This window comes from Cottoperca gobio, chromosome 23 (genome assembly GCF_900634415.1).
Source record: "Cottoperca gobio chromosome 23, fCotGob3.1, whole genome shotgun sequence".
Classification (NCBI taxonomy): Eukaryota; Metazoa; Chordata; class Actinopteri; order Perciformes; family Bovichtidae; genus Cottoperca; species Cottoperca gobio.
Window position 1 is genome coordinate 12,695,849 of NC_041377.1, and position 15,233 is coordinate 12,711,081.

Consider the following 15,233-nt stretch of genomic DNA (forward strand, 5'->3'; position numbering starts at 1 on the left):
CCAACTGCCAATTAACAGCCACTCCTGCAAACACAGACACACATGCACGGTTTTGGTACACACCCTCCCCTGCCACAGACTCTTCTCCTTCACAGCTGCAGCGGGTTGATCACCGAGCTAAGAGGACCAGTGTCCCCCAGCGGGACCTTATCTCCCTCTATCACCGCTCACATTAACATAACATGAATGGCCGATTTCCCTCCCCTCTGGGACCACACGGCGCTCGCTATTCCCTCTCCGTATATCGATGATTGCATTAGGGGCTGTGCGCTCACCCGATGATGGGGCAGTGGGGGGGGATGGGAAAGCGACTGCCGTGTCAAATATTGGCTAAATTAACTGCCACTGTTGCCTCCCTCCCTCCTTGCCGAAAAACACTAAATCTACCCCCAGAGGCCACGTTGAGAGATGAGAAAATGCCTACACAAGTGACAGGTAGAGAACACACAGGGCCAGAACTACACACCACATCTATCAGTTTGTCAAATACACACACACACCGGGCTTCAGTCCACTCATCCAGGGGTAACCTTGTTAGAGTTGAGCTGAGGTTACAATTCGGAAAAGGAGGGAAGTGAGACTACGTATTTAGAGAACAGAGTAAGGAAGAATGAAAGAGCAACAGGATCATGTGTGAGCATGGTACAGTATGCCACAGTGTGTGTCCTGCTGGAAAGCTAGACAAGGAGCCTGTATTGAGCACAGAGAAGCTACCATGGAGCACAGGGGCTGCTGGTGTTGGCATGGTACTGAAACAACGGGTCGGACCCCCATCTGGTCTCTGACACACACACACACACACACACACACACACACACACACACACACACAAACACATAGAAGGAAGTGTCGAAATGGCTCAATGCCAGGAATCTTGTGTAAATGTGTGTGCGTGTCTCCGTTTATGTGTGTGACCAGACAGTGAGAGACAACTTTGGCAAGCTGCCATTGCGAAATCTTGCGAAAGACAGAACCAGTGAGGCCCAATGGTTACGGCCTCCGACAGCCTTTATTCCCCAAAGCTGACCCAAATTGTAGTAAGCTAAAAACAAGATAAACTGTTTGTTATCATCTTATTTACTATTAATTGTATCGCATGTTGACTTTCTGTTTGATATCTTCATAGTACACAACCTCTGGGACAGATTTATTTAGCTTAACCACTACAGACGACTTTATTCTGTTCCAGGGAATAAGTGGTGAATCCATTTAAAATGCATGTTCGCTACAAGTGGAAGTTAATATGATACCACTGGACTGTGGAGTAATTACACATTCACGTTGGGAAAAGTTGCTAAAATGTACCTTCAATATTGTCAAAGCTTTTACCGTACATGAAGAATTAGTAAGTATGAGCTAAAAGGAGGCAAACAGAGCACATTTATACACCTTGTAATAAAAAGTGCTTCTAATCCACTGATAGATTAAGTGAGCAGCACTACCACAGCTGTCTGCCTCGAGCGCACTGAATGCACCACAGTCACACGACGTCACTTTCATTAACTGAAAATTAAATGTAGGTCGAGGTGAACGAGGAATAATTAAAACCGTAATGATGGCAGAGAACTCGGCCGTGGAGAGAGTGACACTGTGCCCTGACAGCAAGCGAGCGTGCACGCACTTCTGTTACGTCATGTAAACAAACCCTGTACCAGCTGTGCGCTCGAGATCAGCAAGTAGTACTTGCCATCTTCCGACGTTTATATTTTTTTTAAACAGGAAACAGGCGCTTTATACCGCGATATTGATACTGCTGCCACCTCATTAAGGTTTTTATAGTGAAATGAGGAGGCATCGTGTAGACTCCTCATTTCAGTAAGCTGTTCCTCGTCCAGTGCGGTGCTTTCAAAGCGAGCGACGGGTATAAATAGAAACAGGGCGTCCGAATCGTGCAGATCTTGACTGTCACAATAAAAGATAGCTTTGCACACTTCTTGTAACGATAAAACCTCTGTCCGTGTTTGATATTATTCATATTATAGAGGAAACCAAAAGACTCTCCATGCAAAGCTTAAAGAAACTTAGGTCAACCAAGTTCGCACAAAAGTTAGATTTTCTGCTAGTGATGTAATGAATAATGTATTGCATTTCAATAGAAACAGAAGTGGAGCGACTGCACGCTGAAACAAAAATAATAAAACAATGAGTCCCATCAATGTCACCCTTATTCCTCTGATGTGACCCTGTGGGGCGGAGAGTAAGCGTCAAACACAAGCATGACTTATCAAAAGAAGTTTCAGTGTTGCCGTGCTCATTTTTTCAACCCACTCATTTCCCTTGCCTGACGAATTCACTTGTTTGTGACATGAAATGGAATGTCTTTGCTTTGAACTATCAAACCAGGGAGTTTAAACACAGTCTTTTATTTGGCCGACACCCAATCGGGAGCGTGTGTGTGTGTGTTGGCGTGCATGTGACTTGTGCAGACTCCCAGGGTGACGGGCTCTTTTATGTAGACAGCACGGACACTTTTTATATGACAAAACGGCACGGCCTTGCCCACTTTTATGTGTCCAAGTGCGTTTTAACAACCTCCTTTCGCTTAATCAATCTTCAGGAATATAATTAGAGCAGTCTTCCTGACAGAAGGTGGAGCCATTTGAAAATGTCCCCCTGCAATCACCAATCCACCTCACTTACATTGCTGTAGACACCGGAGCAAACATAAGAACTATTTTTACTCTTTGAATACTGGCACTTCCATCACTACTTCATAAAATGTTGTGTATCTTAAGTGTCTATACCTGAGTGGCCGGTTCTCCCGTCCATCATAGATGTGGAAGAAGACTTCTAGCTCCTCCCCCAGATTGGCGCTCATCAGACTCTTCACATGGACGAACAAGTGGTGGGTGCTCGCGGGCGCAGGGGTCTCCTTCTTACGATGCCGATGTTCCATCTGCAGAGGAGAAGAGAACAATATCAGCACAAATCAATTGTGTAATTGCATTCCGAGCAGGAAAAGCTATATACACATTAGACTATTAATCTGCAACTATACAGAACTGAGAAAAACGAGATACATGCGCTGTGCTGTTTTGATATATGATTGATGGGATGGATTTGGAAAGGTTGAAGAAATGCAGTGAAATCCATAAGCTCTAAATCCAGAAAGATCCTCACATGCAGGATCAAAGCTTATCAAATACAGTTAATGCCAGGGGGAAAAACAACATGTGGTTACATCCCTTTTAATACTGGCCAATCACATTCAAGAGCTGCTGTATTTAGTGAGTTTCCTCGTCAAAGATAAATAATATCCTTCTGAGACACCTCACGGTTGGGAGGAGCTTCGCTGCAGATTTGCATATATATTTGAAGGCTAAGATACAGATATTGCTGATATAGATCGAGTTAATATAGCGTGTAATATCGCAGACCATCAGCAGCACCAGAGGCTAAGATGTGAGAGTTCCAGCCGTATTGTTGAGGATTTCTTTGTTGCAATCCGGGTACAAAAGAAACAAATATAAAAAGATATACACAAAACACTTCATACATAAGTATTTATACGTCACAATACAAGGGTTTTCACAGGAATATATTATAGACTCTTCACTCAAACGCAAACCTATTTATCATCAGGTATAAAAGCACCAAAACATGCACTCTACTTTATTTATTTACCTCAAGCATTTATCTTTTAAGTAGGTTCATTATTTTTTCTTGACACAAAGAAATAACGCTGTTGTGATTCACATCCCCTTCAACTGGTTGCTTAATCTCAGAGAAACAGAAAGCGAAGCACTGAAATTCACACGTAATATAAACGCAAGCACAGCGACAGTCGAACGATGCAGTCGCATCTCAGTGACGGGCTGCGTCTGATATTACACGCTATATTAAGTCAATCCGTATTAAAAAAAAAGATCAATAAAACCTCACACAGCATGGTGCGGCCATGTAAATACAAACAAGAGCAACACACACATTGCAGCTCTATTTATGAGAGGTTCTTTCTAATCTGCTGTCAACATCCAAAAATACAAGGACAAACACACACACACACACAGAGCACCAGATGGCCAGTACAGCCACTGCCAAAATGTGCTCCGCATTCGCTTCTGTAGTAGGACGTAAAGAGATCGGGGGGGGGGGGGGGGGGGTGCAAGGACGAAGAGTTGTACTGTTGTAAGGCACCTCCACAGAAAAGCATCTCTAAGGATCAAAGGTCAAACACACTAATTAGATATTTCTATCACCAACAATCACCTCAAACAGTACTTTGAACATCCACAGGACAGAAGAATCCTGCTTGGTACAATCTATTTTTAGTCAAGGTTACTTTTTGTTGGGTGGTTCTGCAGAAGTAACCATGTTGGAACCCTGTTGTTGGTGTATTTAAAGATGTTAGGTCAACATTTTGGGAAATACGCTTATTTGCTCTGTTGCCAAGAGTTATATGAGAAGATCAATCCGATTGCCCCTCTCATGCTTAGCTTAGCATAAAGACTGGAAACAAAATCCACATAAGAGCAAATCTAAAGCTCATTAATTAACATGTTATATCTCGTTTGTCTAATCCGTACAAAAACCTGCTGTTTTGCAGGGTTGTGTCTAAGACTATGTCTTGGCCATGATCAGAAACTTCCTGTTGTCAACACTGGCTTTGTGGTCAGGCTCGCTGTTTCACCGCGTGTACAGTCTATCTGAGGTTTGACAGTTAACTGCCAAAAGCCCTGCATCTATATCTTTACAGTCAGTCTGAACAAGATGTTGGTTTTTGATTTATTGTGAAAAAAGGAATTTGTGAATTTGTAACAGCTTTTCTGAAAAGTTGTGATTATTTAATTTGCCATATGTTTGAAAACTCAAAGTTGTTGGTGTTGTTGGTGTTACAGAAGTTGTGAAATTGTGATCTTTAAGTGGAGCTTGATGGGTTAAATACACAAATTGGGAGTTAGCATTGCAGAAAACAATCTTTTGGTGGAACAAATACAGCCCCAGAAGCAAAAACCTCGCTACAAGGACGCTGGACAGCTGAAGTTGAGGATTTTGATTTGGACTCATGGTCATGGTTATGAGGAGTCGGATTATTCAATGTTTAAAATTGCAGTGACTGAAAAAAGAATTCTTACAAATTAGATTTTTATTACTGCAATCACAAGTTCACACATTTCTAGAGGGACTATATAATAATCAAAAAGTTAAATAAAATATGCGCAAATAATAATGCAAGAGTGCAATAACATGTGTTGATGATATTTCTTTGATAAGAGACTAAAAGGAAACTAAATGCTTCCTCAGAGAAGGTTTAGGTCTCTGAAGCTGAAATGTTTATGCCGTAATGAAATGTGAGATAAACAGCGATGGCCTAGAGGCTTTAAAAATCAATCTAAAATGTATGATATGCTTTGGAAAACAGTTGGCTGTACTATAAATATGAAAAATATACCAAAAATCATTTTACAAGTGCAATATCTGTCAAAATGATGACTCTGTTTGGTTTGGTCCTGACTGCTCTGTCCTGTGTGAGATCTGGAACACGCTGGAGAATGATCCACAAACAAGGCACTAACACTGTTTCACTACACTAACACTTATTCTCTACACAACAGGGCGGAGCTGCTGCTTTTTGACGCAGAATGACAAGGTCCGGGAAGGACTAATTCATGCTGTGGGATTTTATTACGGGGTTATTTTCAGTGTGTCATTTAAGCTGCCCGACCGGAGCAGTGTGTGCTTTATATGATAGCGTCAGCATGACTAGACACAAAAGGATAAACATGACAGCCTGGCAGCCCTGTTGGCAACATAAAATGCTATGGGAAACAAGGAGGACCAGATAGATACAGAACAGCGAGCGCATGACCATGCGTGTGCTTTCCCAACCGTCTCATTATTGTTCATCTTTTCCTAAACGGCATGAAGCGAGTGAAGCGACTGTCGAACCACATGGAGTTTCTAAAAGGAAAAAAGGCAGCGAAGGTGTCAAACTGAGGCGAAGGAGAAACTTCTACTCCTTCTACATCCCTCCATCAGAGCTTCTACATCACTAGTTAAGCCTCTTTCTTATCCCTTGTTTAAGCTTGTGGGAGGGAGACCTGCGTGACACAAGCAGGAAGCAAGAGATTCGAGTTTAGCCTTTTAAGCATTCATCACTTAAGTGATAACTGAAGTCGCGGAGGAAATTTTGCAGCCACATGTCCGGGGCCAGGCCTGAGCCATCCATCACTGCTGTCTGATCTGCCACCGGTAATGAATTCATCGCTGTGGGATCTAAACTCCGCTCCTCTCCGCTCACGCTCTGCAAGCGGACTCACACTCCGGGGAAAAGATGGGAAGTTTGAAGCCATTTTGCCTTTGCACTACACACAGCTTTAGAAAGCGAGCAGGCTTAGTGTGAGACTGGGGAGCCAATTAGGGATTTGATTAAGGTTTTCTTACTTTAAAGCTACAAATAAAAGGCTTCCCAAAAAGGGTGTCAAGTCAAATTAGTCGCATAGAAATCAGGCCTCAAATAAACTTCCTACAACAGAAAGGACATAATATCACGAGAGTATGTCCTTTACTCGCCGTCAGGCTGCATATAAGCTAACATTTTGGTTAATGGAGCTCTTTGGCGGCGCTACACATCATGGTAGGAAAAGGTTGCCTATGTGTATATCCAGCACACAGGGAGTAACATTCATTCAGCCTGGTTTATGTCCACCTGACATGCAAGTCAAATATTCACCCTCATTTGTGCTACGGTCCGTCTCCTCAATCTGGCTCGTTACAGGCTAATTGCACATCTATGTTCCCCTTGACAGCTAGTCGCTAACTTGTGTGTCATTGGCGGTGACGGAGAACCAAAAGCAGTAAAGTTTCGGGCAGCAAAACCAAAACAATGAGCTCAAAGATGCTAAAACGTTACGTAGAGCTGAGGGGAAACTTAAGCCTTACCTTTCACAATACACTTAATCCTTTGATCTATTGCTGATATAAATATAAATATATTGTTATTATTAATATTAAAATATTGCAGCTCCAAATATTATCACAATTTATCGCAAAGTGCCACAGGTCTTTCGGATACAAAAAAAAAGAACTTATTTATTTTTATCAAATAGTGTACATTTAATTTTTTGAAAATCTCTTTAAAAAGGACTGAATGTCTTTCCTTTATCAGTCTCATTATCCTCTTTATTTCTCACCAGGCAGATATCACATAATTCAAAGTACCAACCCACTGCCATTTCACACACACACACACACACACACACACACACACACACACACACACACACACACACACACACACACACACACACACACACACACACACACACACACACACACACACACACACACACGATAATCCCTGTCTCAATTTAATTGAGCAACACCACAGCGGCACAGCATAAGACGGAAACAAAGAAGCTGTTCCCATAAACAAAAGATCTCACTGAAATATATCGACTTAATTTGAGCTTGATACGATGGTGTTTTGTGTCTCTGTGTTCGCTAGTTAATGCACGTGTGTGTTTTTGTATGTTGATGGCAGCGGGGAACGCCTGTCCCTTTATCTCGTCTCAGTATAGGGGAACCGCAGTCATTTGCTAATTTTGTACGCCATTTAATAGAGGTGCAATAAGCTTTCATCCTGCTATGCCTGCTTTTGTTTTGACTAACAAAAAAAGAAACAGATGGATTAAGAGCTTCAATTACTCCTGCGGAGGGAAAGCCGTCACAGTGTGTGTGTGTGTGTGTGTGTGTGTGTGATACAATTCTCCCCGCAGTGTATCAGGGCAGAGAAGTGGTTGCCACGGTAACAGCGGTTGGGGCTTAGAAAGAAATGGGAAGGAGAATCGGGGAGCAAGCGGTCGGGAAAGGAGGGAGAGATTCAACTATACTTTATATTTCTACATGTAACATTGATGCCATTGAGTGGCTAACACTGAAACTGAGTGTGTTGTGTATTAATAGTGTGAAAAGTATCTAACTTAGGGAGGAAACAAACGCAATCTCCAAAGCTTAAAGTGTCTTTTTAGTAGGCATGCACTGATCCGATACTTAGCATCGGTATCTGTAATTATAATTCCTTTATTCTTTATACATATACTGTATGTTGCATTGTTGGAAGATCCTGGGATTTAAGATTTCCATTGCCAACAACCACCCTGTATGACAATAAAGCCTTTGAATCCTCAAATCCTTTGTTATTGTAAACAATCAGATTTAAACTTTTGCACAAAGTTGAGCTTAACATTTCATTTCCAATGTTAGAATGATGCTGACCAATTAAAAATGTTGCTAAAAGTTCTGTGTGTGTGTGAAAAAGTTAAAATACAAAGATGAAGAAGTGTTGTATAACTGAGTCATGATGAGTCATGTTGTGGGCTTTGTGTCTCTTCCTTTAGGGGAGTAGAATATTTGTTTGAACATGATATTTTTAAGATGGCTAGGTTAAGCAAAGTGCATCCATACAAATGTAAAAACAGCTTCGTCGTGTAAGAGAGGAAAGAAGATGGTAAGGGATTGGGATCAGCAGACACTAAAGGCTACTCTTAAGCACCATCAGATAGTTTCAATTGCATCAGAAATATTCTTTTGTATCTTTTCACTCTAAACTTTTAAGTCAATATGAAGTCCTTAAAGCGCTGAGAAAAACGCAGGGAGATTGTGTGATACGATGGAAAGCTCCAGTAACAGTGGAGACATCGTTTTGCCAACTTCTGTTTCCAAGGTCAAGAATGAACTTTCAATCAGAACGTTTAAAGCCAGCGTGGATGAGAAGTCCTTAAAGTGCTCAAGTGGAAATTTCAATCTGCTGAGGAAATCATGTGATGGAGTCGAAAGCTTCAGCTGACCAAATGTACTGAGATTGCTTTGCATTCACAAACACTCTTCACTATAGCCTCCTTTACAATAAAGTGAATCCCCGCTTCCCAAATGGTGCTCCGACAGTTCACACCGCTACATGCGCTACCTGCGAGCTTTGAGGAAGGCTGATGGACAGCCTTTCACGTTATCACTGACTGAACAAACATCCTTCAACTGTCTGATGCGATCAGTTGAACAATGTGTTGCATAAAGCACATAGCAGCTATAAGTCTCTGACTGACATTGGAACACAATGCAGAGTATATTTAGGCAATCGCTCACGACAGGCCTGAAGTTATGTCCTATAAAAAGGGTCATTAAGTATTGCAATATGAAAGTTATAGACGCATACCGAGGTGGTTGCTATGGAACGTACACTAGCAGTTAGCATAATATGAGAATGATTTGTGATGTCATAGTCGCCATATATGGTTATTATACACCGGCTTTGAACCAATCCGATTGCTTGATTTGAACTACCCGTATCTGCACGGTACATCCATTACCTACTCCACTTATCAACCTCTACCTAGCCTACACTTATTTATTCTATACATATCTACATTTAATGGTAGCCAGCTTGCTGAAACCTGACAAATCTTACATATAAATGTCAGAGGCAGTGCAGTAGTGACAGTTATTGTTTTCCAGGCATTGAATTAGGCAATGGCGAATGACACACACAGGTTTATATGATATATGATTGGGCGGAGGGTTGGAAGAGCACTCACCAGTCTGTAAAGCTCTGTGACGCTGATTTCGTCGGGGTCCACCATGCTGAACTCTTGCCGGGGCACCAGGTCCAAGCCGAGTTGTCTGCAAAGAAAAGATTGCGTCACAAAAAGCGAGGAAGTGAATTACATACAGATCAGACACATATTGCAATGATAGTTCATTCATATTCCAGGCAGAACAGACAATGTTAACCCGTGTCAGTAATTTAAATAAACTTGACAGATCGCCCTCTTCCCTTAGGATGTCTCTCTCTCTCTCTCTCTCTCTCTCTCTCTCTCTCTCTCTCTCTCTCTCTCTCTCTCGCTCTCTCTCGCTCTCTCGCTCTCTCTCGCTCTCTCTCTCTCGCTCTCTCTCTCTCTCTCGCGCTCTCTCTCTCTCTCTCTCGCTCTCTCTCTCTCTCTCTCGCTCTCTCTCTCTCTCTCTCTCGCTCTCTCTCTCTCGCTCTCTCTCTCTCGCTCTCTCTCGCGCTCTCTCTCTCTCGCTCTCTCTCGCTCTCTCTCGCTCTCTCACGCTCTCTCACGCTCTCTCTCGCTGGGCCTTTCAGTGGACCAAAACGGCACGCTAGAGTGTCTCCTTGTCAGCAATAAAAGAGACAGGCCTGGTGAAGCATACAACAGCCCACAGCAAGGGACTATCCACCCATCCCCTCACTAAGGGTGTGTGTGTTTGGGGAGAGCCTACAGCAAGGGAATGAAGGAGAGTGAAGGGTAAGGACGGATATAAAGAAAGAATGACAGAAGTTGTGAGACTTTTTTATTTCACCCCCATGGCATGGAGAGGATAAGGAGAAGAAAGAGAGAGTGCTGTGTGTGTGAGGAGAGAAGAGATTTGATTTAGTGAGGAGGAGTGTCTCTGCAGGGATGCTAGGTGACAACAAAAGACAGAGGAGCAAGGAGAAAGTCAGAGAGGGAGAGTCTGAGAAATAAGAAGGGATGAGAGAGAGAGTTGCAGAAAGCTTGAGCGTGGGAGACAGAATAATCACGTAACTGATATATGAGATATTCTCTATTATTACAATTTCCTTTTATTCCTCAAATATGTGAAGAAATGTCAGATTCATTTTCCAATGCTAGGTTTGCTTTAAGTATTTGTGAAGTTAAACTAATGTTGGATCAACTTGTTATTAGACCACACTGTTTCTCATCAACTACAAATATGCTTTATATTATTAATAACCATTTCTAAACTGTAGTCTAAGTCTTCCCGGCAGGTACAGTAAAAATAAAAACCTTTGAAAGACTTTCAACTCTCTGCAGTTTATCCCTCGCAGTGAACAAACAGTTTGATTTATTGTATTCATTTATTTGTAGAAGATACAAGGTCATAATGTGCTAATGCAGATGAGAGCAGTGGTGCATTCAAAGAAACTCAGAAATCCCTATTTAGAGCTCAAGTTTTAGTCCCTGCTTTCTCCAGTCTCACATGTAAAGTTTCCTGAGTTGCTGCCATGGATATGAACTGATGAAAGATGAACAAAAAGTCTAAATGATGCATCAAAAACTGCAGTTCAGCAACCAACTTTCAAATACCTGATGTCAGAATTTCTTATAGAATGTACCAAGAAGCAAGACTTAAAATGGCTCTGGTTCACAACTGCTTCATAATGCAATAAATAAACATAACTTTGACAAAAAAAGAAGGCTGACTAAATGTTCCCTGTGACGGATTGCTGCACTCAAACAAGCCTCTAGTCACTGGCATTTTATTTTCATACAATATTACAAAGTGCATGGAATCCGTTGGCTGAGCAGAGGGCAGAAAATCAATCCTAATTTTTTTACTGATGAATGATTAATGACCTAAAACAAAAAGAAAAGAAACATAAAAACATAGATATGGTGCTTTGAGATGGAACAATAAAAACTCACTCGTTGCCCCAGTCCAATCTCGCTGTGATGTGCTGCTTCACGTCCCTCATGCGGTCGTGGGTGAGGTGGCCTACCAGCACCTGCCTCCTCAGGTCCAGGATTTCATTCATAACGTGCCAAAGTCGGTGGAACAAATCCCCCTCGTTCTTCTGTGGAAATAGGAAACGGTGGGGAGGGACGGAGAAGGAAAGAAGTTGTGGAGAAGCACGGTGATTCAGTCAAAAGGTGGTGATTGAAAGGGAATTAACAAGAAGTGAACCCTAACCTTAACCCTAACCCTAACCCAGGTAGAAGGGAGAGACAGATAACGAGACGGAAATATACAGTTGCAATCGAGCCCCCCAAAAAACATTAAGTTAAAGTAACAAACATTGAGAGGAAGGATGCATGCACTTTGACCTGCAAGTATTCATCAGCTCAATTTAATCAGCACCCCAGATAGCTTAATAGGCCACAAACACAATAAATCCAACTAATGATTGTGTATGAAAAAAGCCCTGACTGTTTACAGCTTCTGAATTACCCAGGGCCAAATAAATTCCCTTCAGGAGAAAACAAAAAAAAGGCGGCTTCATTTAGGCGATAGTGATATTTAAATCAATGCAAACTGTGTGTGTGTGTGTGTGTGTGTGTGTGTGTGTGGTTTCTTACCACATAGAGTTGTTTCCACATGGCACCCCAGTCTCGCAACGTGGACGTCATCTCTGTGATGACAGAGTCTTCCACAGGGATGACTGTCTCAAATTGCCTACAAACACACACAGAGTTAAAATATCTACGACGACAGACAGGAACGGGAGAAGAAAACAAACATGGAGTCACTTACCCTTTATTCTTGACGTGGGCATTCTTCAAGTGGATGTAGCTGGATGGGAAGATCCCCTGTGAGCGGAAGATGAACAGGTTAATGAAAAGTCCTGCTAATACTCAGCATCGTCATTCAGTTAGCATGTGGCAACGACGCACATAATCAATACGGTGCTAAGTGTGTTTGTGGGTTAGAAGAAGGAGCGTGGAGGGACAGAGGAGCAGACAAAGATATAAAAACACACAGCATTGGGATTTAGGAGACAAAAAAAGATGAAAAGTGTGTGTGTGTGAGTGCGCTCTATTTGACGCTAATAAACTGAAAGTTGCTCCCTATTGACTCGAGGAGATCAGAGCAGAACTTATGTTTAAGTATCTGAGGATAAACGCAACACACTCGTACACACAGCTCTCCTGCACAAGAGCTTTAAAAAGTCACATCTATTACTGTCACTTTAGTTTAATTGGTTGGCTTATTATAGGACACAAACTGTACACAGCACACATAGAATTATATAAGAATTAACTAATGATTAAAAAGTATGATATGCATTTGAAACAAATTCAAGTCTTCTGTTAAAAGGCCTTTTATCAAAAAATTTGCCTTAGTGAACTTGGTTTCCATTAAACTTCTGCTCAGGCTGTATTTCGACTGATGAATGAATGATGTGATGTCACATACGCCTACTAATAAACCCATTCATTACAGACATTTATCATTGTCATAGCGGGGAAAACACAAGTGTAAATAAAAGCCAGGCCAGCGCCAGTGGAAGGCAGCCATTATTCCACTTCCTGCGATGACATGACATGACATCTGTCAGGAAAAAGGTCTAAAGTGGTCCCACTGTAACAGGTGCAACGACACTAAAAGGATTGAGATCACCGTGTGGAACATGTCCACTCAGTTCTGATCAGGCAAAGATAATGCAAAGCAACTGTGTGGATAGACTATGTCTTCGTGGGGCCTTTAACACATACTGGACACAGGAACAGCAGCGAACTGAGAGTACAGCTGCTGAAATCTGTCACAGAGTTGTCCTCTCAGCTGGAAAAAATTGCAAGTTGCAGCTAACCATGACAAGCCTGAGGGTCACTTTTTAAATGTGGCATCCTTGCTCTTCAAACGGCATTCAATAATTTTTTTTTTTCAATGACGGAGAGGATCAGGGTGGACTGACGGTACAAATGAGTGATAAGCAACCTAAAGACAAGCACGACATACAGACACACGCTCTGAAAACGTTCTTGGCGCTCACCTTGACATTTGGATTCTTCAGGATGAATCCTCGGAACCAGCCTGCAGAGACAAAGCACCATTTTAATTTCCAGCATGTCACTATGAAAAAAACACCTTAGAAGCTGTATAAGCGGCTTAGACTGCAGGGCACACGAGGAGAGGAGGTGGAGATATATGGAGTACTATACATTTAATAAGGGAAGGGCAGGAGATTCGTGTGTGTGTGTGTGTGTGTGTGTGTGTGTGTGTGTGTGTGTGTGTGTGTGTGTGTGTGTGTGTGTGTGTGTGTGTGTGTGTGCTAGAGGTTGTGTGTGTGATGTAGTGACAATGATCCAAATCTTCCCACAGCTGTATATAATGTCTGAATGTCATAACAAGCCCACCAGACATTTCTTTCTCGTGTGACCAGGGGCGCGAGATATCTCACTGCCAACTGAATAACTTTCAATGGCCACTAAAAATGGCAACGATTTTTTCATATCTCACAAAAGCACTCGAGAGCATTGTGGTGCAAAGTAGTTTGCAGTGACCACAGGCTTAATGCACAGCGGAGAGAAGCGGAGAAACCTGTGAAAGAAAACCTATGATTTGTCCTAGCAGGTGTGGAAAAAAAGACAGAGAGAGAGAAAAGGTGAAAAAGCTGCGACCTGCTTAGGCTCGCGCTCCTCTCACACCAATATACACTCCAATCTGGGCTCAGGCCAAATTAGTACACGTTTGGTGTTTTTTGCAAATCCCAGCACTGATAGAAACGATCCAATACATTTATATCGGAGGCTTTGAGTTGATGCTCGTTCCCAAACTGACGATTTAAGCTCATTCCACTGTTGCAGTCATTGTAAGTCCCTCCAGATAAGAGCATTAGCTAAATAGCTCAAATGTAAATGCATTAGATTATTCTAATCACTTTTGGTTTTTTGTCGGAGCATCTGTGACCTAGGTAGTATTTTGTCCCCAATTTGTTTGAGGCCATGAATAGTCAGAATAGCGTCGAGTGATTTGTTTGGCTGTGGAACACGTGCTCAGTGTTTCCTGGATGAGTCAATTTTTCAGAAGCAGATGTCAAGTGCTGTGACAGCTTTCTGCAAATGTCAGTGAAGGACAGCAACACATCTGGAAGAGATGAGTAGCCTGTGATGACTGATAAATGTTTTCAATCAGTGATTCCCAAAACAGGAGCAAATCTACACGTTGTATGAAAAGAAATCCACTTTTATAAGAGTTTAGCTAACATCCACTTTGAAATGAACACATTTGGAACATGAAGGGCTACTTGTGTGGGGGTTAAATAGATAATAAAACAAATTAGGTATCACTGTTTTATATCTCACTTTAACTGTATACCATATTCTTAGCTAAATGTATTCACTGCTGTCAGACACTTGAACAGAGAGCCATTGACGTCAACAATCAAGTACTGAGGCGGTGCCTTTACAGACAGGAGCCACATGTCAGCAGAGACACTTTCACATGATCAGCTCCTGTGTTTTGAAGTGTCAACAGTATCAACATGAGGCAGACCCATTAGTGTGCCTCCTCTGCTGTCAGCAGCCCGTCTCTCAGCCTCGCCGCTGCTGCCAGCATTTTTGATTTTGTCCCTCCCTTCTGGGCCAAGCATTCCACCGGCTGCGTTATCGTAGACTTCCTCTGGGCCTTTTCACAGCAATATCACAGCCTTCTGGCTGACTGACTGCTCGACTACAGAGCTAGAACATTGACAGTATGTTTCTGGCATCAAAAAAAGGACACATTGGTACTGAAGAAATTAAAAACACACACAG

At 42.2% G+C, this 15,233-nt stretch overlaps 1 protein-coding gene across 9 annotated transcripts in view; it reads right to left on the reverse strand.

Moving 5' to 3' along the window:
* dock4b (dedicator of cytokinesis 4b) overlaps window positions 1-15,233 on the reverse strand; it is a 103,397-nt gene that overhangs the window by 58,242 nt on the left and 29,922 nt on the right. For all 9 annotated transcript variants that reach the window (XM_029461663.1, XM_029461662.1, XM_029461664.1 and 6 more), the window contains exons 3-8: window positions 13,472-13,512; window positions 12,232-12,287; window positions 12,057-12,153; window positions 11,406-11,554; window positions 9,534-9,618; window positions 2,745-2,896 (exon numbers count right to left, since the gene is read on the reverse strand). In XM_029461663.1, coding sequence (XP_029317523.1) covers window positions 2,745-2,896; window positions 9,534-9,618; window positions 11,406-11,554; window positions 12,057-12,153; window positions 12,232-12,287; window positions 13,472-13,512 — 580 coding nt within the window. The remainder of the gene's footprint in view (window positions 1-2,744; window positions 2,897-9,533; window positions 9,619-11,405; window positions 11,555-12,056; window positions 12,154-12,231; window positions 12,288-13,471; window positions 13,513-15,233) is intronic.